At 37.5% G+C, this 26,827-nt stretch overlaps 1 protein-coding gene across 8 annotated transcripts in view; it reads left to right on the top strand.

Annotated features, from left to right (window-relative positions):
* LOC131079523 (uncharacterized) overlaps window positions 1–26,827 on the top strand; it is a 174,437-nt gene that overhangs the window by 27,336 nt on the left and 120,274 nt on the right. For 4 of the 8 annotated variants that reach the window (XM_058017491.2, XM_058017492.2, XM_058017493.2 and 1 more), the window contains 3 exons: window positions 5,396–6,218; window positions 16,597–16,742; window positions 17,582–17,677. In XM_058017491.2, coding sequence (XP_057873474.1) covers window positions 5,862–6,218; window positions 16,597–16,742; window positions 17,582–17,677 — 599 coding nt within the window. In that variant the 5' untranslated portion in view covers window positions 5,396–5,861. The remainder of the gene's footprint in view (window positions 1–5,395; window positions 6,219–16,596; window positions 16,743–17,581; window positions 17,678–26,827) is intronic. The other 4 variants (XM_058017496.2, XM_058017494.2, XM_058017497.2 and 1 more) reach the window with 2 other exon arrangements.

The following is a 26,827-nucleotide window of genomic DNA, read 5'->3' as shown; positions in this document are numbered from 1 at the left end:
ACGTTGCTAGCCTCGCTGAAGCCCTTTCGCTCAAATCCACTCTCCTTGCTAAATTTTCAATCTTTTTTTAAACTGCTTTCCTGTAGCGTTGGTCAATTTTGACTCTTGGATCATGAGGATGTTTGCATCTACTATTTCAAGGGCTCGCTTTACCAATCACTGCTTGTTAGGGGCATTTAAGCCTCTAAAATTCCATGATAGGAGCTTCATGACCCCTTGGGAAGGGAACTCCCTTCCATGATCTTAGTAGCTTTGTTATCTTGACTTGACCATCCACATTGTCATCTAGGCTCCCTTTTTCTTGGTTAGTCTTCCTTCCTACCCACTTCTTTTCTCCACAGTCTGGGGATCCTTTTCTTGATTTTTTTTGGCTAATCCTTAGTTTCTCAAGGATCTTCACTACCTCTGTTGAAGCTTCAATCTTCCCCATGCCCTCTTGTCAGCTATCTTCATCAACATCTTCTATCTCATCCATGTTGCCTGGATTATCCTTAACCAGATGTGGATCTATATTCACATCCCATTTTTCCGCCTTCAAGATTTCTCTCTGATTATTAGTAAATCCCAAACAGATCTTTTGCTGTCTCCACAACAAATGCTTTCATATCAGCTGTGTGGCTGTTTGACCCTTCAAAAAATGTGTTATCATTTCTAGATTTTGTGGGGTCGCTTGGCCTCTCCATTGTATTAACTCGTTCTATGACTATTGAATTTTGATCAACCTCCAGATTCACTTTCGCTGTTGCCAAAACCTTTGGCTCCCTTGGGCTATTAGAAGTTGTTTTGTAGCTTGTGTCAAGCAACCCCAAGGCTAAACTGCCATTTCTTTCATTTGCATCTTTATTAATTGGGTCTCCTCTAAGATCCAAATCCCCCTTTTCTTTGTCCTTGATTGCCTCTAGCAGTTCCCTTTTTATTTTGCCTTGCCTGCAAAGCTCTTTGAAGTCCTTACCCAAGCCTTATCCCTCCAAATTACAGATCGGGGAGTTCTCATTAGGTTTGATAACCTTCTTTGATGTGGTTTCCAATTCTATTTCGTCCTTCATTTTTGAAAGGCTTCCCTTCCTCGTGTAGGTCGAATTTTATTCTACAACAACCTTCCTTGGATCTAGGGAAATTCAATACGATCTTGTCTTTGTTAGAATTTCTAAATCCTCCCAAACACCACCATCCATGTTGACTATCACACGAATCCTGGCAACTATCTTATTGTCCTCATCGATTTTCACAAATGTCCCCAACTCTTCTCCGATCAGACTTAGAACCTCTTCACTCTAGTATTTTGTGGGCAAATTATTTAACTTGATCTACATTGGGGTTTTTCTCAACCTCTAAGTGAATAGTTTAAAATTTGGTTCCTATTCTTTGGTGAAAAAATCAACTTCGTCCATTATTAGAGGCCCACTCTGTAAAATCTCCTTCAGATCCAAGATTTACTTTCTATAATGAAGAAATCATTGGGGATCTCTTACACCTTTACCTCTTCTCCCCATCTTTGTTACCACCAATTTAAGGTCTTGCTTCTATGGGGCCGTTGCTCTACCCATTTAGCGAGAAAAAGCCCTTTCCTCCAGTTTCCCTTTGCTAGGTTCTAGGTTGTTTGAAGGCACGACCATAGCCTTGATCCTTGGCATTTTCAAAAAGCCATTCCTCTTGCCGGTCATCTCTTCCTTACAAAGAATTTATTTGGTTACTCCAATGCCTAATCTTCCTGAATAGCCTTGGTTAACTAACCCTAGCCATCCTTGAATTTGACTATCTTGCTACTGCCCTAACGGGACTCTGTTAGCCATTGTCGTGAAAGGGGGAATTGCATTTGGTGGAGTAATTTGGTACTCTTCTTGCCGTCGCCATCTCGGCCCTACTGCCCTAGTATCCTTTCCTCGCTTTGCTCGATTCCTCGCACCTCCGCCACTACCGCACTCTATCATGCCACCCGACTTTCAATTTATAGTTGTGCTAGAAATTCGTAATTCATCTTCTTTCTTATCTTCAAACAAAAATATATAAAACGACTTGATTTCTTGAATTAGTTTAATGGCTTGATCACAACTTACAATGGCTACTTTAGCCCTGTTTTGTTGCTTTTGATTATCTACTTAATTCCATCTTTGATCCATTTGTACTTGTTAGCCCTTTATGAAATACCATCCATAACGTAAAGATAAAGACTAGGAAGAACGATATCAAAAGCATCAAGAGGCATTACATTTGCTTCAATCTCATCTATGTACTAGGTGTTAACCTCAAATTTAACCTTACACCTCTTTGCTACTTGAACCTATAGACTCGTTTTCACCCATCACAATGGTATGGATGTAGAAGTTACAATGTTTTCAGACCAAGCCTTTTGATCGTTCTTTTTGAAATGAGATTACATTGTGAACTTGGATCTACCAATGCATTTACTCTAGTTTTAATTTGTAACTTCAAAACAAAAAGCTTGTTCATCTCTCAAGTTTTTCTCTTTCTTTAGTGACTTGGAATCCAAGTTTATTATCAATATTTGAACTATTTTCTATTACAATATCATTATCTTGGATGGTTAGCATAGATCTCCTGGTTTTATCTTTTCTTAACTTTATTCTTAATTTTAGGATGTAGTTCACGATGAAGCTTTCAAAATTTTGAATCTACACACTTGTCTATCTGAAAACAACTATATTAATTTCTTTGCTTATTATTCTTATTTTTAACCTTTGTATCTGGAAGACAAACCTCCTTATCTTTTGTCCTCCCCCATGCCGTAAGCTTGGACACATGCCTTGTCCAATTCCTTTTGGTTGATAGTGACTACCCTCCTTTTGATGTGGGAATGGAATGTGACCAGATGCTTTGTCATTGTTTACTCATCTAAATCCATGCCATTGTTAAGGGTTGCCGACGAGTATCCATAGTGTAATTGTGCACACTTTAACCACTTTGTTGTTTGTAGTACATCTATTTAATCTTTTGATCCACTTTATGCCCAATGAGATAAAAAATTCCATGGTCATTTTTTCCTTGAATTCTTCTGATTTTTTAATTTCTACTTTTGTCTGTACGTTAAATGGACATATATTTTTTCCTTCATTCTCATCTGGTTCTTTCAGGATTTCTTCTTTGATTTCATCTTCCTCGGTGACTTCAATTTTTCTGGCAAGTGGTTTTTCTAAATCACCTATTAAAGATTGCTCTTGCACCATTTTACCTTGTTGCATAGCCAAATTCTCATGTTGTTGTGTTGACCATTGCTGATTATCCACGATGTCCTTCATGAGACTTTCAAGTGTTGTCACTCTTTATATAGAACTCTTTGATGGCTGCCTTTTGAGCTCTTGTTGAAAGTGGCATAAAAAACTATTTGCAACCCCATAATATTCAAACCGCTCTGATACCACAATCGTTCTGAAAATTCTTAAACTAGAATTTAAAAAGAATCAACAAATTATTTTTATTACTTGCTACTTGCTAATGCAAATGAAGTTTACTTTTTAGGAGAAGAGAACCATGTGAAAACATAAATGAGACTTGCAACATTCACTCACAAACTCAGATTTTATTCTAGGAACCCCCAATGTGGAAGAAAAACAACTTTTATGGTAGTGGCAAAGGCCTTTCTGCCGCCTCTATTATTTTGGGAAGATGATTATGAAAAGTGGGATTCCATTTCTGCTCTCTGCTTTTGTTTATCTCCTTTCCCTTGGAACAATTGAACTCTACACTTTTCTCTGATTTTCCAATCATAAATAAAATGCTTTCCAACAAGCTACAATCCACCTTATAAATATCTCTGTGGATAGCAAGGTTCTCCCAGGTCCTAGAAGAATTCTCACAAACACAGGAAGCCTGAGCGGCAACTGTACAGTTTATATTCCGAATTTTCTATTTTTTTTGCTGTTGGGTTCATTCTCGAGGGGCATGAATTTGGACTGATTGTTTCCATCAATTACAGATGCGATTCATTCATTTCCATGAGGTGTTTTTCTAAACCTCTGATCTTTTCTAATTTTTGCAAAGTGTGTGTCTAAGTTCACTTTATTTCTCTATATTCTGTTTCAATGCATTTTCCTGATCGTGAGTGATCCAAGAATCCAAGTTCAAAGACGTCAACATAGACCTGACTTACCATCTACACAAATCTTAGATCTGTTGACAATATAGTTACTCGGGAGGTGGGGACTAGGATTGATATGGGTGATGGGATGGGTACTGGTATGCCATTTTTCAAAAAAGGGAGACAAGTTCTTAAAGATGGCATAAATAAAACATCATCTAAATGTATAATTAAAGGCTAGAAAAGAAAATATTTGTACAATGGTTATGCAACTTTAAAGAATGTAAAATGCTCAGAAAACAAAAAACAACATATTAAAGTATAAAAATAATTGTAAATGAAAGCTAAGATTAAGTATATTACCATATTATTATTTGATAATCATAACCATTATGTAAACAATTCAATTTTAAACCATAATCACTTGGAAATAGCAGACAAGGACAGATGAGAATGCTGTTTATCTAAAATAAAGTACAGGTGCTTAGAGATGCGTATATTTCCAATCAATAACAGAATTTCAGTTACACTGGCATCTTAATCCTTGTCATTATTTCTCTTTGTACCAGTTTGTCTTTGGGCTTTTATGAGAAATTTTTCTGCTACAAATTTCTTTGCAAAATTTCATGCAAAAACTAGAAAATTACTAATTTATTAGTGTTTTTCTTTCACTATTTTAGCTTTGGTCAATCAGATTGAAGAACTTGAGGAAAATCCAGTGTAATCATATGACATGTCTTAGAAACTTCTATAGAAAGTTTTCCAATTATCTAGGGATGCTTTGAGTAAATGTATAGAGATGTGAAGAAATTTCATCTGAAGTTTCCTGATGTTTGAATAAATCCGCATATGTGTCTACATGACAAGGACATGTATCTGATATGGGAGACAAGTACTAAGGGTTAGGGTACGAGTATCTGCATAATCGTGGTTTTCAGAGACAACAATAGATCTGGATTTACAAGCTAGCTAATCATGAAAATAGGTGCTATTGAAAAACCCTTTGAAACAACAATATTGTGTGGAATTATATTGATCTTGGTATTTTATTTCTTTGTTTTAATAATTTTGTCAACTTCGTAAATTAAACTTAAATGTTTTCTTGAGAAATGTTGTTTATAAGTTTTAGTGAGTCTCTAGGAAGATGCATATTAGGAACTTTGCATGAATTTAGAAGTTCGAAATTTGAGATGTTCCTTCATGTGGTTTATCTTGTTGGAAGGTGTGTGTTTCTTTCATAGCTCTTAATCTAATAAATATGTTGTAGAATTATTATTCTTCTTGTTGGTTGCATTATGCTATGATAATGACATATTTCTGTGTTTATTAATGCTTTCATGTGTTTCTTATGTCTACCAGCTTGGAGATCTCAAATCTTGGTTAAGGTTTTGAAGAATAATTTGCAAAGATGCAGTCTGTGGACCACACTCCAAACCATGATTAGCACAGAAAAGATGGAAATCTTCCTAGAAACGGGGCATTGTCATCTCAGTATTCAGATCTAGAAATGCAAAAGTAACACAGATCTTAACTGCTAACCAGTATCTGTCTTTTATATTTAAAACGTGAATGATTACAAGATTGTGTTTCTTGAAATAAAAATAACTCAAATCACGTGAAACCATTTTTGATGCCAATACCTATTGAATGTTCTCACTGTAAGGCTCTTTCATTGGGTAGGTTAACACGGACTAAGATTTTTTCAGTAAACTTTTGAAGGACAATGGGAATCCATGGCTGTTTACTACACAACTTGGCATGATATTTACCTTGTGAAGGAGTACACAAATTGTTGCTTAATCCGAAACAGAAGTTCACTGTAGACATGGAAGACCCGATCAAAAAATCAAGTTCAAGCAGGACTTTGGAGCTGAGCAATATGAAAGGGAAGAAAGGGGCACCTCATAGGTCTTCCTTTATAGCATCAGTTCCAAAGGCTCTTTTACAAAATACTATTGCTCCTATTGTTAAGTTGAAGGAGGTTAAAATAACTAGAGAATCTTCAAGTCATTTATTGTTCTTTCTACTCAAAACTGTGGCATTAGAGGTGGTAAGAAGGGTCTCCAAAAGAAGGTTTCCACTATTATGGAATAGCATACAGGGAATCTGCTTGCTTAATTACCCGCCATTCAGCTGGTTGCAGAAATGGATGCCATTCAGGCATCTTGGAAAGGGTGCACAGGTTGGTTGTAAATCATGTTATTTTGTGGTTGCCATGCTGAATTCCTTATTCCAACTGTTAATGGAGTACTCTGTTTAGTATTTCTTCTTAAAAAATATTAACCTTTTGTTTCCATTGTTGCTCTTTCCAATTTCAGAAGAGATACATGCAACTTCAGAACTGATACGCTGAGCATCTTAGTTACCTTTCATACAATTATGCCATTATTGTACATTCAATATGTATTCATTGCCATGAGATCATGGCATTATTCCACAAACCGGTTTAATGTAATCAATATGAAACATATCTTTATGTGGTTAGCTTATGTGACTATCCTGATCTCAGAAATACCGCAATTCAGAAGCAACATTCTTTTGATTCCTGCTGTGATTTCATTTTTATCAATTATAAGGAATGCTCTCTTGAACACACTATATGCTCGTCTTATTACTTCACTCATCATAATGAAGTCTCGTTCTTTGATTGCTTTGTTGGATAAATGAGAAACATATTCTATGGAAAATGTATATTACAAAAACCTTATGAAGGAGAAGTCACTGCACTTTTACTGGGAGGAATCCTTAATGGCATAAAGAGAGTACTAAAAACAACTTCAACAAGGAAAATAGAAACTAAAGATAACTATTCAACATCTTCTTTCCACGTGGTGTAACAGAAGAAAGACTAATGTATATAGAGGTCCAGCATTCTCTTCTCAACGTCATTTATAGATACTTCAAAACAAAGTGTAATATGCATAGAGAAGCAGCTTCAGCTATTGTTTTGCACAGGTATGGTAAAGGCCAATTTTTGATGCCTCACATTTTTTTGGATGGCAGATTTGATTCCATGAAGTGGGAATCCTTAGAGGAATTCTCTTGTGAGTGTTCAATACCAATCCTCATTGAATTGAGATTCCTCTTATTGATGTTTGTCTGGAAGGACCATTTACTGCTTGAGACTTCCTCCTTGTTCTTTTAAATGAATTATTTGAGCAAGGTATCTTTTAGCCTTTCATTGGAGAGGAGCTGTTTGGAGCTTGAAGTAGCATTGTCTAACTAGATTTGTCTAATCAATTTGTTGTTTAAGACAATCTTGTAGGATGGTTTGAACTTTGATTATCTTTTGACCAATGAATGTGGGAGAGGAGTGAGAAGCATTTTAAGAACAATGCCATATCAAATCCTTTTTCTTCCATTTTTAGATTTAGCCCCTATATACTTGTTGTGACGTATTCACACATCGCCCCATTGCAAATGGGGACCCCTTTTTTATTTGCTTTCTAGGTTTTTAGGGTTTGTTTGTTAGCCTTTGCATTTTGAGTGTCGCCAGGGGATCACTAGGATGGTTGGCTCTACTTGAGCCAGGGGGAGTCAGTGGATGCTCCGGGTTAGGGTCATCTTTGAAAGTCTTCCTTAGGACAAAGTTTTGCTCTTGTTGCTAATTGTGTCTTGTTTGAGTTTTAGGAGGTCAATGAAGCTTGGTGAGTGAATATCATCTTTGAAGGTCTGAGTTAGGTCAAATTGGTGAGTGATGAAGTCTGGAATGTCATCCTGATCTTCAAATGTCCTGAAATTTGGCTGTCTGGAATGTCATCTTGATCCTGAAATTTGACTAAGTCTCGAAAATTGAAGAATCCTTCAAAAACTAGATTTTGCATTATAACTCCTAGAGGTCCGAAACCACTCTCAAACATCCTGACAGTATATATGGAATATAACTTTAAAGTATAAGTGAAATGTTATATTCCATACATGAATCCTGACGAAGAGACCAAAATGTCAAATTTTGCTCCTGACCCTTCCAAAGGGTCCAAAGCGAATTTCAATTTCGCTCCTGACCCTTCCAAAGGGTTCAGAGCGAAATTCTTCATAAGACATTCTACTTTGACCCAAACTTAGAACTAACTCATTCCCAGACATTATTGAGGGTAAAACACTTGTTTGGATGAAGAAATGTGAGAAATGAAGTCAAGATTTGAGCCTAAATGTGAATTTCGCTCCTGACCCTTCCAAAGGGTCTAGAGCGAAATTCTCCCTAGACACCTTTGTTCTCCTTGTTTGCACTAAAAGTCTTGTTCCTTGGACGTGGTAAGGGTAAATTGGTATGTTCTAGCCCTAGGAAGTGATTGAAGGCATTGGAAAATGTGGATTTTGTCTAAGACAAGAATTTTGCTCCTGACCCTTCCAAAGGGTCCACAGCAAAATTCTTAGAAGAGACCTTTTTTCCTCTTTGTTTGCATGCAAACCTTGTTCCTTGGGCGTAGTTGGAAGGAGAATGATGTGTCTTTGCCTTTCGAGGTGATAGAATGTGAAAGAATGAAGGATTTTGTCCAAGATCAAGAATTTCGCTCCTGACCCTTTCAAAGGGTCCAGAGTGAAATTCTTAGAAGACACCCACTTCTTCCTTGACTAGACCAAGATCTTAGTTTCTAAGGCATATTGAGAAGGTTTTGACATGTTCTTGCCTTAAGAAGTGAATGAAAGTATCAAAATGTGAAGATTTTGTCCAAGATCAAGAATTTCGCTCCTGACCCTTCCAAAGGGTCTAGGGCGAAATCCCTTATAGGTCCTGTCCTTGGCCAGGGTCCAGGCCGAAATTCTTGCAAACACCTATTTTTCCCTTAGAGTAAGTCAAGTCTTTGGTTTTTATGGCGTGGATGGAAGTGAGATAACATGTCTTTGCCTTTTGAGGTGGTTTGGAGTTGGAGAAATGAAGAATCAAGCCTAGAACATGATTTTCGCTCCTGACCCTTCCAAAGGGTCCAGAGCGAAAATCTCCATGGACCTCATTTTCTTCCTTGTTTGGCCAAGTTCTTAGTGTCCAAGGCATGTTGGAAGAAAGATGGACATGTTCTTGCCTTGGGGAATGATTGAAATCAATAAAAGGTGGAGATTTTGTCCTAGAGGGGGAAATTCGCTCCTGACCCTTCCAAAGGGTCCAGAGCGAAATTCCCCAAAACCTCCTTTTTTTCTCAATTTTGTACCAAGCCAAGTGTGTTTTAGGGTGAATTAAGATGGGAGATGTCTTTAGGCATGACTTTGACTTGTTGGTGATCTTCAAACTTGAAGGAATTGAGCAAAAACTAGGATTTCGCTCCTCACCCTTCCAAAGGGTCCAGAGCGAAATTCTTTAAATCACCTATTTTCCCTTCAAAGCAAGTCAAGTCTTTGGTTTTTATGGCTTGGATGGGTGTGCAGTGACATGACCTTGCCTTTGAAGATGAATTGAAGTGAGAGGAATGAAGGAATAAGCTCAAAATATGGAATTCGCTCCTGACCCTTCCAAAGGGTCCAAAGTGAAATTCCTTAAAACACCCTTTTCCTTTCATTTTTATGCCAAGCTAAGCCTAGACCAAGGTGAGAGAAGTTGGGGGATGCCCCTAGGATTGCCCTTGAATGGATTGTTGCCTCCAAAAATGAAGATTCTAAGCTTGGACAAGGATTTCGCTCCTGACCCTTCCAAAGGGTCCAGGGTGAAATCTCTTATAGGTCCTGTCCCTGGCCATGTTTTTTTAGCGAAATTCTCCTTTCAGCCATTTTTGAGGCCAAGCAAATGTTGTCAAGCAAGTCGAGAGATAGAAGCAAGTTAGAACAAAGTGAGGGGAATGGAGTTGAGTGAGGGAAAGCAAGCAAAACATGAATTTCGCTCTTGACCCTTCCAAAGGGTCCATAGTGAAATTCTTCAAATCCACCATTTTCTCCTTGGGTGAAGCCAAAACATTGGTTCTTGTGGCATGGTTGAAGGTGGAGTGAGGTATTCTTGCCTTGCAAGATGAATTAAGGTAAAGGAAGTGTAAGATCAAGCCTAAAACTTGAATTTCGCTCCTGACCCTTCCAAAGGGTCCAGAGTGAAATTCTCAAAATGTCATTTTTCCTTCAAGTTTGTGCTAGGCAAGGACATTGATCAAGGTGAATTGGACTTAAAGATGGCCATAGGCATGTGTTTGAATAGGTTATGAGTCCAAGAGGTAAGGATTTTGAGCTAAAGAATGAATTTCGCTCCTGACCCTTCCAAAGGGTCTAGAGCGAAATTCTCCATTTCACCTAATTTGCTCATGATGAAGGTCAAGAGATGGATTTCCAGGCCTTGGTGGAGAGAAGACTAGTGTATTCTTGCCTTGGAAGACATTTCAGAGTGGAGGAGTGATAGAACTTTAGCCTAAACTAGATTTTCACTCCTGACCCTTCCAAAGGGTCCAGAGCGAAATCCTCAAAAACTCCATTTTTCTCCAATTTTGCATCAAGCTTGATGTTGGTTGAGATTAAAGGGATCCTTAGACATGCATTTGAGTGAGTTGTGGTCACAAGTTGTGAAGATTTTGTCCTAAAATGCAAATTTCGCTCCTGACCCTTCCAGAGGGTCCAGGGCGAAATCCTTTGAAACTCCTATTTTTCACCTTGTTCGAGCTAGGCAAAGGGCTAGTTGTGAGATTATGATGAGAAGAGATTTGAAGGCTAGGCCTAAGATTATGAAATTATGAAATGAGGTCTAAATTGGCCAGGAATGCAAATTTTGCTCCTGACCCTTCCAAAGGGTCCAGAGCGAAATTCTTATAGGGCCTGTTCTTGGGGAGAATCTTGAGCGAACTTCATTTTGATGTCTTCTTGTTGATGATATAAGGTAGAAAATGCTATGTTAGAGTGAATTTATTAGGTGTCCTTAATCATCTTTTGGTTTGTTTTGCAGATGAAAGAAGACCAGGCCAGGACAAGGACGACCTCTTCCAGTCCATCATCATCAAGGACGTTCCACTCCACATGCAGAAAGGGAGGATTCAAGGTGCTTTCAAGGGTTGGAAGACTAGGGGTGTTCAAGGAGTTCAAGTTAGCCTCAAAACTTCATTCTACCACAAGATGACAAAGAAAGGCTTCGCCAACACTTCAAGGCAAGGTATGCTACCAGAAAAGGAAGACTTGACGATTAGAAAGTCTCATCAAGCACATGGAAGTCAAGGAGGTACGTTGTTCATCAAAGTACATCAGGGACAAAGGAGATCAACGAAGACACAGGCGTTAGACAAGGTGGCATCCCAATCATCATTCTTCCAGTCGGATTGGTCCACCTCAGCATGTCCAGATTCAATGTACTTGACTCATCGGAGGGGGCACAAACTTCGATGTACCTACCCCTGCTTCTTATTGGTCCTCACTCCTGAAATGTAATTTTCTAATTGGCTAAGGAAGTTTGTTGTAACAAACCCTAATTAGGGTTTCTATCTTGTAATCCTAGCCATTGGTTCTAAGTCAATCAGAGCCGTCTGTTTGTAAAGGGTTCTCTATATAAAGCCCTGACTCCTCATTTGTAAGGGTTAATAGGTAATAGTGGGTGAATAGTTAGAAATAGTGAATAGTCAGCTGATAGAATAGCAATTAGAGTAGATTAGGAGGACAAGGCAAGAAATTGTTGCCATTGATTGTTAATAAACTCCATTTTCATTGAAGTTATGGTGAAGTGTGTTGTTTCTTTGCAATATGCATGGTCTCTTGTTGAATCTTCATTTTAGATGATAGATAATTAAATTGAATGAAAGAAGTTATTGAATGCACTCGTATCCACCTAGTCCAAACCACTAGCCTTTTGCTGACTGTAAGAGCACCTTGTGTGGTCAACTGGCATAGAACGAGCTTAATCCCAAGTCATAACACCTCTGTTGTTCATGCATTATCTTGAATGGTGATCGGTATCTGATGGTGTACGATTTAGACATATTTGAAACATCCCTTAGAAGATCGCACTGAGTTGGTGTTGAATTGTTCAACCTAATGGTGAAACCCAGCCCAGTAGGACTCCACCTCCTCATTCATCCATCTTCTCGCATTCTAGGTCTTAGAGTAGACTTCCTGAACCTTGTATCTTTTGCCATTTCTTTATCTTCCAGTTAGTAAATAGGACTTGTGATTCCAACAAATCAGACGTTCAGGTCATCGAATGTAAGTCCCCTTGTGATTCCAACAAAATCACATCATACCACGAAGAGCTTATCCACGAGTAGAGAACCTACATAACAAAACCTTGGAGTTTCTCCGATTGATCCTTCGGCGAGATCTTCAGCAGTCGGGAAACTTTGTTCAAGAGAGGATAAGGTACCTTTAGGTATTTTATTTTGTGTTTGGTCGTGTACAAAAGACACATCAACAATACTGTCATTGATATTTCCAATTATATTATCAAGGTGGAATTGTGGGAATGGGTAGAATGGGTACCTTGCTCTAGGGTGGGGCTTGGGAGGGATGGAGGAGCAGAGATTGGAGTTGGTTTAACAGGACAAGTATTAATGACTTGATATGGCATTTGGAGTTGGTTTAACAAGACAAGTATTTTTATTTTCCATAGCATTTGGAGATTGGAGTTGGTTTAACCGGATAAGTATTTTTATTTCCCATAGCATTTGAATATTAGACATTGACTAAAGCGGGGAGGGTTATTCAGGCTTATTTGTGGGAGGGAAACAGGGTAGAACAAGTCAACAGTTTCAGAGATTTTTCTAGTCAACATGAAAGTGGGATTTGAGAAAGCAGAGTTTTGAAAAAGTGTTAACGTACATGTTCTTTTAGGATAAAAGAGGCCTAGGGAAATCCTTGACAAACATAGCGGGCAAGTTCCTTGTTGGTAGGGATACTATTCCAGATGTCAGTATCCTTCCTCTCTTCAACTCTTATGGGTTCAATGTTGTGGGTGGCTGTGACAGGCATTTCATATCCCTGCATGATTGCAAATTTGGTTTTGAAAGCTTTTCTATCTTTTATTCTATGATAAATCTTCAAGGTTTTATTAGCCACATAAAGACATTTATATCTGCAGTAGCTCACATCACCTTATATGACCTTTGTGACGAGCTAAGGGGTTATCCTCTGCTGCAATTTGATGAAGATTTGTGTGCACAGGCCTAATAAATTAAGGTGAAAAGACCTTTCAAGCTGTTGGCATTGAAGACACAGATTAAGTGAGATGTGATGACCTAAGCAGACTCAATATGGAGGGATTCTGCTGATTTTTAAGGCCACTTCTGATCTTTTCAAATGACAACATGGAGTTTAAAGATATACAAATCATCTGCATCACCAGCCCGTTCACTTATAAACACCTTGTTAATTCTTGCCTGAAACTTTGCAGTTACCTTAGTTCTGTGTTTTTTCTGAATCTCTCTCGAGTGCAATAAATAATGTTCTTGTAAGTGCAAATCTGCAAAGGGTGATCCAGATCTTCTTATCGAGCTACATTTAATGTCTCTGTTGATATTCAACCTTCTTTTTCTAGGGTGTGACAAAGAGAGTAAGATTTGTAGATGCTGATATAAGGATAAATGACGATGTCCTTGCTTAGCAAATGAATCAAAGGTGCATTGATGGGGAACTTAAACACTCTGGTAGTGTGCTTTGGAGTTAAACATTTTTTACCTTGAATTGGAGGAGTCCATGTTTATTACCCAATACACTGAAGGAGCGATACATTCTTCCACGACTGTTGTTTTTTAAACTACCACATTATTTTGTCTGAAAACTATATTTTTTTTCAACTTTTATTTTTATATTTTGAGGCTGGAAAAGCTTGAAATTTGACTTCTTTTGAGTGTTATCTATTGGAGTTGAGGAAAAATCAACTCTACAGCTCCCAAAGATCACCTGCATGCAAACCTGTCACAGAAGGAGAGAAGCAAAAAAGCTATGGAGGCCAGAATTCATAGATCCAAAAAAGAGGAGTCATATTGATTGTGCAACAAAAATGCAATTCAATAATTACAACAGTTATGAAAATACAAAGAGAGAATACTTATAAAAGGATACTCGAAACCCTAAAGGAGAAAACCCTAAAGAATTATAAGATTCCTAAGTTTAGCTTAAGCATAGAGTATAATAGACTAATAATTAAATAAATAATTATTAGCTAATAAAAGATTACTCTAACATTATCCATATCAATGGTCTAGTTTGGGACAGTGATGAACCCTTGTGTTGAAGGGTATGGCTGGATTAACCAAAGGAGTGCGAGTGTTCCAATGGTCTTCACTAAACTTGAATCTAAATTTTGTTTTGTTTTGTTTTTTCAAGTAGTCCCCTGAGTAAAATTGAACACGATTATTTCAATAAGCTTTACAGTGGCTGCCAAATGTGACTGCCAGTTGCAGTTGAGGGGGTCTCGAAGAGGGTTGGTCATATATTTTATTCTGATTATGCATGCCCAAGGAGAAGGCTTGTATTGTCTTAGCTTCATGCTAATTACATTGCTAGAGAAAGATTGAAGTTTCAAATGCTTTTGACGTTCAGCTCAACATTCTGTTTGTTTTTGTTGATATCTTTCTCGGCTACCAGGGGTGTTTGAATGCCTCAGTGCTTTGACATAGAAAATTCCTTTGCATGCTGATGTTCAGCTTCACACTAGCTAGAATCTTGATGAAGGCAAGAAAATGTATACGGACAGTCTATAATAAGGCTCTAAGCTTGTTGCTCAATGTGCTTGTGTACTATGCATGAGGCAACATTTCTATTTTTGGCATCTTTGCTTATAAATCATGTCATGTAATGTCTATGATTATAAGTCTATTAGATGGATTATGGAATCAATGAATTGTTGATAACAATAGTCGTTGTACTTATTTAAATTTTAGTTTCTTTTGGTTTGTCTATGTTATTTCTACGTATTTTGATTTATTTGTATTAGTTTTAATATTGTCTAAAAAGTTGTCCCTCTGTTGTCCCCAAAATCTAGATTTTCTTTTTCTGTTTTCTTTTGTTTCTATACCCAAAATTTGTCTCCCTGTCCTTGAAACTCAGAGAAACAGTGGTTATTGTTGCTTTTCAATGAATTGTGAATCCATGGTAATTATGGTATGAAATCCTTTGTATACCTTGATATTGAGAGTAGCCTTTTATCTGTAATGTGGACATTGGTAAAAATGACACTGGGTTTAGTGACATTTATTTTTTGACCCTTTGCCTGCTGATAGTACAGGGATTGTTTTTGATTTCTGGTAAGTGTAGGATGAAGCACAAGATAGAATATTTGAATTTTGTGTATCTTTGTTCCACCATTTACAGCAGGTAGCCCATGAATGTCTTTTCATCAGCAAATTTATAGCCCATATTCCTTGATTTCTTGTATTGGTTTCTTTGCATGATGCAAAAGATAACTTTTTTTTGTCTTGTGGTTTTCCAAATATTGAAAAGAGCCAAAAAGAACTATGCATTTTAATTTTCTTCCATTCAATTTGTGTAGAGTAATTTTGAAGCAAATGTCTATTGGTTCGCCTTTCATTTCATTCTGGTAATCTAATTTTGTAACAGCTATACATAGAGTGGACACATTCTTTTAATTCTAGTGATTTGTTTTTCTTGTAACATTACTATCACTAATTTGAGACTTCGATCAATTTTATGTTCTCCATTAAACTCAATCAAACATAAACAAGCAAACCAATTTAATATCAATTCAATTTAATAAACACAAGTTTGTGCAACTATAAATTCACAATGAAAGGTTCATGAAATACCTTTAATAAGGCCTCATATCAACCCTTTGGGGTACGGGTTGTCTAATTTAGGTCTTGGGATCAATCATTACGAACAGTAGTTACTGTAAGTGAACCCACGACTGTCAGAGGAACATGAACTACTGGAGCTGATCCTTGCAACTAGTTAATAGATTTACCAAATTTACAACTATTCATAGTAAATATTATGTTTTGCTTAGAAATAGGCCTATAATGTATGCCACTTATTTTTCATCTTGAGATAGAAGGATTTGCTAGATGTTCTACTCCTATAAAAGTTTTCCATCTCTTAAAATTTTCCCTGCCCCAGCACAAGCTGATATCACTTACCAGGGACATGGCATACACGATTTGAACCTACAATGAGTGACAAGAGACATTTTATAACAAATGATCCACATATGCTCGACTGGACCTTGCACTACTTAAGTGAAGCACCATATTTCGTATAACTATTAATCCATATCAAATAAGGATATAATAATTCTAAGTACATTTGTTTTAAAAACCAACTTAGTAATGAGAGTCTATTTCATCAATAACCATATATTTCATTTCTTAAAAGTGTGTACATTCACTTCAGCACGATAGCCAACCTGGCTAAAGTCAATTGATTTGCCTAGTCAAACAGCAAAAGTAAAATCTATGCTGTAGTCTTCTATCAGTCAACAGTGTCATTATGGTCCATGATGGACTTAAGAAGTCAAAACTGTCAACAGTCAACAGTTAACTGGTTCATCAGGCAGCAGTACAGTTATGGTCAATGCTACATTTATCTTAGAGCAAGACTCCCAAAATGCTATTGCTGAAGATAAGATGCAATTAATGATATAGACAGTTCATTTGTAGGAGTACCCTGTTGCTTGACAGTTACTCTTTTTCTGATGTTTGATGTGAATATTGCAGGAATTTACAGGACCATTGTTATGTCTGTCAATTGCTACAGCTTTTGTAGGTTCGCCTGAGGAGCTGGAGCACTCTACAGAAACACAAGCTGATAATTCGACAGCTTCAGATTCAGTTTGTACAGAACAAATAGATGTTGGTGAAAGGTAGGATGTTACTCTCAATCTGAACCATAGGATATAAGTTTGCTTCAAATAAGTTCAGAAGAAAGGGTTAGGTCACAAGGAAATGAAGAAAATATGACAACTTGGAAGTTGTATATTGGCAAGAAATGATAATGGGTTTTGTTGTGGTTACAGTATGATGATTGCATATATAATTTAGTTGTCAGCTGTGATTTGAGCTTCCGGATTTGACCATGTAAACCTTTTTCCATCGATGTTTCAAATCATACTTTATGATTCATCATTTTCTTCTGTAGCTCTTTATCCTGATGATGAGTCATAGAGGATTATTTGACATGTTGATGGAAAAAAGATATACACATCCAAATTCAGAAGCTCAAATCACATCTACATGGACTGTGGAAACCTAATGTCTACAATTAATTCTGCACTGTTCATTAATCATGTTTGGATGAGCTGGGAATATGGCAAGAAAGAAATAACATTCCAAATTAGATTTTCGCCTAAAGAAAATAGATAATCTGCAACAAAAATTTGATGTGATAGTACAAACCATTTTACATATCACAATAAAGTATAGTATCTTACCTTTAGAAAGATGCTTTTTGCTGTACACTTATTAGACTCCTCTTTTGAAAAACCCTTGCTATGCATTTGGCAATACAAGGCAATCTATGTATTTGAGATTGTAGAAGTGTCATAAATGCCATGTCAAATAGTTATTTGTTTAGGTACTTTTCTTATTTTCTAATATTTAAATATCATTATTAGTTGCTGACTATAATTTATGGGGACTTATCTGTATTCAAGACATATATCTGACTAACAATATGACAATGATTTGATGCCCTAATTGCTAGGGACCAGATGGAAATTGTGGAAAATGTGAAGCAACGCAATATCTTGCAAAAACTGAAGGAGGAATTGGAGAAACAGGGTATTGAATTGCCTGAAAGGTAATTTGTTTGTAATTTAATTCGCTGGATTGCTGAAATTATCTCACATAAATCTAATCTATTTAGCTGATGGATAATGGAATTTATCTCACTAAGGTAATGCTGTATTTTTTACTTAAAAAAGAAGCCAAGAAATAGATATATTCACAATATCACTTTGTGAATATATCTATGATTAAAAGTTATGTGAGAGACATATTTTCTCGGCTTCATTTAAATATATAATCTATTTATTTCTTTCTCTGTTGAATATATCTATGATTAAAGCTTATGCGAGTGACATATTTTAATTTTCTTGACTTCCTTTTTAGTAAAAATACAGCTTTACTTTAGTGAGATAAATTCCATTATCATGTTTTATCACTGTAAGTCTGGTTTTCCTGGCTAACTACTATCATGATAGGTTTTGAAAATGTAATTATTTATATACTTTTATTGAACAGGAGGGTGCCCTTACTCCTCACTTTAATATTTACTAGTCAAGTGAGGGGTAAGGGCACTCTCCTGTTCAATCAAAGTATATAAAAAATTACATTTTCAAAACCTGCCATGATAGTTAGCCCGGGAAACCAGATTTATGGTGATAGAACCTGATATACACTAGACTACTATACATGTATTCCTATCAGCCAGTTCCTAAATTCTGCTTCAACAACTGAAATACGAAATCAGGAGACTGGATACTAAAATAAGAACTGTCAAGAATTCAGAAAGTATCCCTATTACCCTACACCAATGCCATGTGATGTTCACATACACGTGCATTGATGATTTAATTGTGATATGGTGGTGCTTACATCTAGCAAGCTCCAAATCTTCCTAAAACTGGTTTATGTGTCCACTTTACTGCTAATGATTATTTTGATCAATTTCTTGATTAGAAAAGGAGATTTGTGACTTTACCTCCTTCTTTATAACAACGATTGATTGCACAATTCAAAAGCGTAATACCCCAAGCCACATGCCTAGGATAAAACCAACAGAACAATTTTTTTTTTTTAAAGCAATGAAGATGCAACAACATGTCGCACTTTCAAAACCAACGCTTGAGCAAGAGAATTTTTACGGTTTGCGATGTCTCCCGCCCAAAAAATTTCAAACTCTTCCTCCTTTGCTCGTGTCTCCTTTGCTGCTGCGTTGACTCTGCAGGGCGATGCTCAGACGACGCTTGGTGTGGATTCTCATGTCCAGGGGGAGTCTGATGCCTCTCGGCCCTTGGATGCTCCTGCTGGGGTTTTGGGTGCGATGGGTTCCTCCCCGGTGTCCTCTCGTCCCAGTGCTGCTGGTGTGTGGCCTGGTGTGACTTGAAAGCCTCGACCTAGACCGTTTGGTGGGTTAATTCCAGTTACTAAGGCCATATCTGTCAATCTGAAAGATGATACAGTAGAGGAAATTGTTTATGATGCTTCTATCCTCTCTTTACATTGTGTGATCTGCCGCTTTAGGGGGTTTTGGCCTTCTCTTCCTCAGTTGCATGCTTGGATATCAGAACACTGGGAGCCTCTTATCATGGGTAAAGTTCATATTTTCTCCATGGCTAAGGGGTTTTTTGTTGCAAAGTTTGATAATGCCCAGGACAGAGAAATTTTTTTATGAGATCACTTTTTTCGCTGGGAGGATAAATTTTTGTTGATGATTAAGCCATGGCACTCTGATTTTAACCCTTCTACTGAAACGTTTAATAAGATTCTGACCTGGTTTCGGCTTCCTAATCTCCCACTTCATTAATGGAATGACTCTCTTTTAGAGGAAGTGGGAGATGCCCTTGGTGATTTTCTAATGGTGGATGCTGAATCCTTTGATATTTCCACTCAACATTTGCCCGCATACCTGTTGACTTGGATATCTCAAATGGGCTGTCTGCTGAAATTTTACTTAATTCTTCAAAGGGTTCTTGGGTCCAATCTTTGGACTATGAAGGGATTCCCTTTTGATGTAGAAGATGTTTTAAAACTGGGCATGCTGTTGAGCATTGTGGATTTGAGAATAAGGCAACTAAGGCTACATGGTGGAAAGGCGCATCGATACAACATTATACGGTGTCGAAGTTACCCGATCAACCTAGGAGTTTTTCTGAGAGGTGGTTGCTTTGGAACCACAGGATCTTGAGGCATCCCCTCCGGTTGTCTCTCTTGGTGGGGCTGTTGAAACTGTGCACGTGTCTCCTGATGTCTCTCGTGTGAAGGAGACTTAGGAGGCTTGTTTTGGTGATAATGATTTGGCTAGTACTCCTGTTTTTACCAAATCTGCTGACTTGCTTGCTGATGCTAGGGTTTTGCCGTCTGCTGGTTCTGGTGAGGCTGTGTCTGTCGGACTGGGGCTGATTGGTGATGCTAGGGTTTTGCCTTTGCTGTCGTTGGTTCTAGTGAGGTTGAGACAGCGGCTGCTAGCTCTCCTTCTTAGGATTTTGGTGCGTTGGATTGGCATGTTAAGCAACTCAAGTGGAGAAGGGATGGATTTCTGTTAAGGGCAAAAAAACTAAGTCCTTTAAGCCTTTTTTCGATATGACTCTCCGATCTGATAAGAGCAATTCTAAATGTAAACCTTTATGGTTTCTGGGTAGGGGATGGTTTTTGGTTGGCTGCAGGTTGTTCTTTCTGCAGCTTTGTTGTTTTTGGTTTTGGGTGTCCTTTTTACCCATGGTTGTCTGTTGCTTTCTTGTTCCTTTTATTCGGACAAATTTCTGGTTGAGGATTCCAGTTCTTATCTTTTTTTGGTTGTAAAGGGTTTTGGGTCCCTTCAAAATCTGTTTTTCCCCTAATCTAAAACATGTTGCACTTTCACAACAACGTGCACACAAGTGTCGTGTGATGCACAATCACACAAAGGCACTAACCACAAGAATAACTTCACCATAGCTACAAGCAAGGTGGCACTAGCGGAAGTCTTACCAATTGTGCAATGAAACCATCATGATGAACCTATAAGAGGAGGACGACACCCAAATGATGATCAAATACTAACCCATGATCACGTTCTCTTGCAAACATAACACCAGGGTAGGATGAAGGAAGCATCTACCTCAAATCTACATCAAGAGACTTGTACAACCCTTACGATACCACAAAACCTTTGCAGATGGATGAACGACAAAGAGTTAACACATCTTGACTAGATGATTCAATCACCTATTCTTGGTGAGGAGAGTAGGATGAGGATAACATTTACATCTAATCCTCTCAATAATCCACTTAAACAACTAACACAAGGGCAAACTTCACAAGGGGTTGCCTTATTGGGAGGTACAAGCCCTCCACAAACTGGAACAATGATAGGTTGCTTACGAGCAACAACATTCTTCTCAAGCCAAGGGGAACAAACTTTCGTAAACAAGCTCATGAAATGGCTGGAGTACTCAACAACCAATGAAACGCCAGAAAATGGGACACCAAAGTACACTAGCACCCATAGGGGACATTAGTACCTAGCTGCAGGTGTCCAGGTCTAGCATTGTAGTCTTGATTTTGTGTCGGAGTCCAAGACAAGTGTTGTAGTCCTAGATAAGCGCTATAGTCTTGGTCCCTTGGGCTAGGTGTCTTGATTCACGAGCAAACCCAAGCCAAGGTTTGGTTCTCAAGACATGCAAAACCCTTAGGAACTACAAACAAGGACATACACCAAGAATTAGACTTTAAAAATAATGAAAACGACCCAAAGTTCACAATTATCCTAGACCATTTGGTCACAAGACACACCAGCCCATGAAGGAGAAGAATACCAAGGGCTGGAGAATGTTCACAAACTCCAGCATGAGATCCAAGATACAAGGGATGAAGGGTAAATTGTGTTTCCACACCTTCGTCCACTCCAACACCACTGAAGGGACCCTAAATGGCCTCTAAACTAGGCATCCCTACAACAAAACACACTTAAGGACACAAAGGAATCCTATAGTTTTTGATTTTTGGTTTCGTGTTATCTAAACTTGTATTCTTTTTAAAACCCAAATGAAGGTGCTCTAAGTTCATTTTATCAAATGAGAATAAAGTTTAAAAATCATACATGATAGCATGTGTGCTTGGCTCCAACACTGAGACATGTAAAAACATTTTTTAACACTAGTACCACTTATGTGGTCCGTTTATGATCCACCCACCAAGGAGGTCAAATAAATACATTATTAAAAGATGTGAGGACTCAAGTGTCCTTAAATTACACTTTTGCAACATTGTACTATATAGAAATAAATGCATAAAAACTTTTACAAGATCAATCATGATCCTGGATCTCCTCACAAGATTCTCAAATCCCCAACGGTTGTTCCACGCTACCAAATGAGCATGGCATCTGCATACAAAACCATAAACAAAAGGAGGAGAAATGAGAAGATTACCTCAATTTTAAAGACACAACAATCAAGGAAAAACTCGGAATTTTCCAAATGTGAGATGGAGAACACACCCAAAACATTCAAATTCCCTTTCCTATTGCAACCAATCTAGAATCCAATCCTTTTCAATTCAAATGATCCCAATCTTTAATTTTTCTTGGACTTTTGATAGCAGTTTCCTTCAAAATAATGAATAATCCAAAAGCAACTGTCTTTTTCCTTTTGTTCAAACTTAACCCATTTTCATTTCTTTATTTATTTTATTTTTCACTTTATTTATTTTTCCTTATTATTTTCTTCCCAAGCAATTGAGTTAAAATGAACAGCTCACAATATTTTATTACCATATTTAATAGACAATTGACTCTTATCCGACAAGATATTCCTTACACAATTAATTTATCCCTTATTTTACCAATTTCACGGAAACTAAACATTCAATAGAAAATGCATTCTTTTTACTCATCAATTTTATTTATGACCAACGAGAAATTTAAACTATCATTTAACTCATGCATATACTAGTGTTTTACAACAATATCAGATTTCAAAATCAAGTCTAATTTGGGTCCGGATTAACACCAGTCATTCACAACGCATCTCATACTCTTGAGTATGATTGATTATTCCGATTGAATAATTTAGTGTGACATCTCTGAAATAACCACCGTTGGGGAATAATTCATACAGGTATATCTAGGTGAAGAAATAACCTTGTACCTATAACCACTCAACACACATGTCAAGCGTTCTTGCTCAATATATAGCCGAAGCATAGCATATCTCACATACATCAAATAAGCATCAAAATATGATCATATAGTATCTCAAAATACATAAAGCAATGATAAATACAAAATCTCAGGGCAAGGAATAGGTGGGCATCACAAAAAGGCTACAGTATTGGCCATATTTCACTTAGAATGTTGTTAATCTTCAAGTTAACCCAAGTGGCAATTTCTAAGAATCAGAATAATGACTTGAGAATCACCTTGTATCGCCACATAGTTTTAATTACTTGTTTTTACCAGCTGTAATTCTAAAAGAAGCAACATAGCTTCTGCCTCACTGTTCATTCTAGGTTTAATTTTTTTCACAGGTGCCTTAATCAGATTACTTATGTGATCTCTTATTGCGCATCCCATCCTAGAGGGTCTTGGATTACCCTCATTACACCATCCAAATTCAATTTCCACATTCTTATGGGAGATTGTATCAGATCTTTCAATTGAATCGAGTGAATGACTAGCAAGCCTATGAATGGTAGGAAGAGAAATGTCTTTCTAGATTCTCAATGTGTGTGGATCCCAAGATGTAAATGAACTCTTCTTATTGGACTTGGAGGAGGCATGACTAGTTAGTTATCTTCTTAAAAATGGTAGTCTTTGATTTGGAGAGAAAAGTCTCCCAATTCAATATCTTCTCTTAAAAGTTTCTTCTATTTCATTCCTTCCTATAAATTTTTTGTTGTTGCATTCGTTCCAAATGTGCCAACTTAATAATGAAAGGTTTGTTGTATATAGGCTAGAAAGAATTGCTTTTGGATTATTGTTGGGCCATTTGTTGAATAGGAGCAGTAAGAGTCCAAGAGATTAAAAGACCATTTCAAATGATCACAACCACTTCCAACACCACTAAGCGAATGAGAAATTGTTGAACCACTGTTCATTTGTTTCTTCCTCTTGCATACACAATTGCATCTATGCTGGCTTGGTAAGCCAATATTTTGTAATCTATTTCCTATTAGGGCTTTCCTCTTCATAGTTGCCCATGTAAATGCTATGACTTTGGGCAAACAATCCTTACACAAACACTTGTTTGCTGGCCAATATCGATCCTCCAAAAAACTTGTGAGAGATTCATAGGCAACTTTGACGATGTAAGACTCACTTTTAGAACATGACCAACAAAGTTCATCCTCTTTATTGTAAAGACGAATCCTTTGGCTAGTCAAAATTGAGGTGAATGTCTTGAGTCGTTCATTAGGAGTTGGGAGTAGATGCAAAAATTTCCATATTCTTACCTTGACTCAATTAGCAAAATGAATTTGGATATAATTTGCTACTTTTAGGCCTCATTGGTAAGAACACATTTTCCAGAACTCATTAATGTGCGTTCTCTCATTTAATAGCTAATGACCATTCCAAGAATTAATCTAAAAGGTTGCCTTTCTCCTATTTTTGACCTTCCATGTAAGGTAATCAGAGACAATATTTGCTCTTAATGATAAAGTTCCCTATATGTGAGACCAATGGAGAATTCTTGGTTGTGAAGATTGTTGTCATTTTATGACACCCTTGGTCCATCAGTGAGAACCGATCAGAGATATGTTCTATGGACCAGCGCTGCCTCAACTCATCAAAGAGAAAACAATGGAATCATGAAGTATGAATTGTTGTCTTGTCGAAACCCAAGCTCCCAAGTTCCTAAGTCCTCAACCCAGGTTCCCAAGTTCGTAAGTCCTCAACCCCGGAACTCCGGAATCCCCAAGTTCCCAACTTCCTAAGTCTTCAACCCCGACAACTCTTGCGACTTGTACATCTTCTTTCGTGGAGCTACAGGGGTGCATTTAATGATTTTTGCAGGATTTCCATTAGGAGAAGTATAGGGCCATGCTTATTTGTGGTTATTTATGTTAGGCCTGCATGCTTTGACTTTGGAATGTCAAGCAATCCACCTTCTGGGAGTCCTTTCTTCTTGGGATTGTGTTGTCAGGGTATGGCCAGGTTGCTTGCATGTACACAATGTCAGGTGCATGCACTTCCCTCCATTCCCTGACTGACATTCCTTGCACAAACAAGGGTCAAGGCTTCTCTTCCTTGACCAATGGTCTCTCCTATGCAACCAATTTTCTAGATAAGGTTGTTATGCCTCATTGTAAAGGGTTCTTTGCATGTTGGCTTGAGCTATTCTATGCTCTTTCACTTCTCTTAAAGACTTGTATTATTCTTGCATTTCTGTAACTGTAAGTTTGGCCATTGGCCTTATAATGAATTGAAATCATCATTCTTGCCTTACTTCAACTTATGTATGTTGTGTGTGTGTTCTTACCTTCATTGTAAGTGTATGTTTGTGGCTTTCTTTCACATATATGTTGTGTTAACCTGTTTCTGGGTGTGACTTGTGGGAAACTTTCTCCCCTCTTGATATTCAGCAAGTTCTAACCTCCATACGTGCGTTGAGGTCATTCATGCAACTGAAGTTTGTGCATGTCCTGGGTATTTTAGTTGATTCTTTGTTCCATTTCGGCTGGGGAGAGAAACATCTCTTATCTTGGTGCATCACCTCCTTTCATTTTAAGCATTTCTCTCTTCCCTTTTCCTCTGCAAGCTGTTAGGATAGGTTTAGGAGTAAGATTTGGAGCGTTGAGTTGGTTCAACACCTGCACTTGGATTGAGAAGGAAACCGGCCTTCTCCGGAGATTCAACCCCCTTGTGCAAGGTCCCACACTACGGGGTTGTTTCCATGTTTCACAAGGTTGTTGAGCTGATAGCTCAACAAGGGTGCAAGGTTTTGTGACAACAAAGATTCTTTCTCATCCATTGAATCTAAAAACTCTTCCTCATTAATCTAGTCCATAGCAAGTCCTTTTTTGCAAAAATATTCCATGCTAGCTTCCCACTAAGTGCTAGATTATGAAAATTAAGATTCATAATATTTGCAGTGCCTTTTTTCAATGGAAATTGCTTTGTTCAACAACTCTACTATGATTTGTAGAGCTTTGAGGTACCAATTTAATCATAGTGATTCTTTCTACAAAACTCAACCACTTGCCTCAGCATGATGCCAATCTATATTTGATGCCTCAACAGGGGGAGGCTAGAGGGAGTCTTTACAAGACCCCACAAATAAGGTGACACCCAAGCATTTTCTAAAAAGAGTATCTTTGTGAAATCTCAAAACACCTGTAATTCATTTTTGCAATCTTGGAGAGATTAGAAAAAAACACCATCGATTTGACTTCATTGATTTCCTAACTATAGGTTGCAATATTGGCAAAGAGGATAGTTTTTATTACTTTGCCTTAAGAATGCTAGCTTCACCAAAACGTATGGTGACATCCATTAACTGTAAATGGGCGAAAGCTTCTATGTACTTTGTTTCCTTGATTCTGTTCTAGTCACCATCAACATGGGAAAGATAGATGCTTTTCTTCAATGTGTTATTCATCAATATAAAGAGACAAGGTGAAAGAGGGTGGCACAAGTGGGTCCCCCATGTGGCTTCAAAAAACCCTTCAGGGCATTTACCAAAATTGAAATTTGTCGAGTTGAAATGCATTTAAAGATCAATTCTCTCTAGTGTTCATTGATACCATAAACCATAATTAATAGTGATATCTAAAAATACTTTTAATTGCATTAAGATGAGAGACCTTAGGAGCATATTGAAATCTAAAATACCAATCATAGACCTATATTTTGTCTGGTTTGTGTGTAGTGAATCATCATTTTTAGTCTACTTACAATCCATGATCATTGGTGTACTGATAAGTTTGCAATCCTCCATTTGAAATTTCTTAGGCATCTCTTTGGTGTATTTAGTATGAGAGAGAAATATACCTGCATCCAACTGAGACACTTGCAATCCAAGAAAAAATGAAAGCTCTCCTATTATAGATATTTTGAATTGTGTTTGCATTTGGGTGGCAAAATCTTTGCAAACATTATCATCACCACCAAAAACAATGTCATCAACATAAACTACTACCACAAAGACATGATCACCAATTGACTTGAAATATAGATTGCTACCTGCATTACCTCTACTGAAACCCTGTTGAAGAAGTTGTTGATCCAACCTGGAGTACCAAGACCTAG

The sequence above is a fragment of the Cryptomeria japonica genome, chromosome 8 (genome assembly GCF_030272615.1).
Source record: "Cryptomeria japonica chromosome 8, Sugi_1.0, whole genome shotgun sequence".
Classification (NCBI taxonomy): Eukaryota; Viridiplantae; Streptophyta; class Pinopsida; order Cupressales; family Cupressaceae; genus Cryptomeria; species Cryptomeria japonica.
Note: the sequence above shows the minus strand (reverse complement) of the source record. Positions and strands in the feature narration are given on the sequence as shown.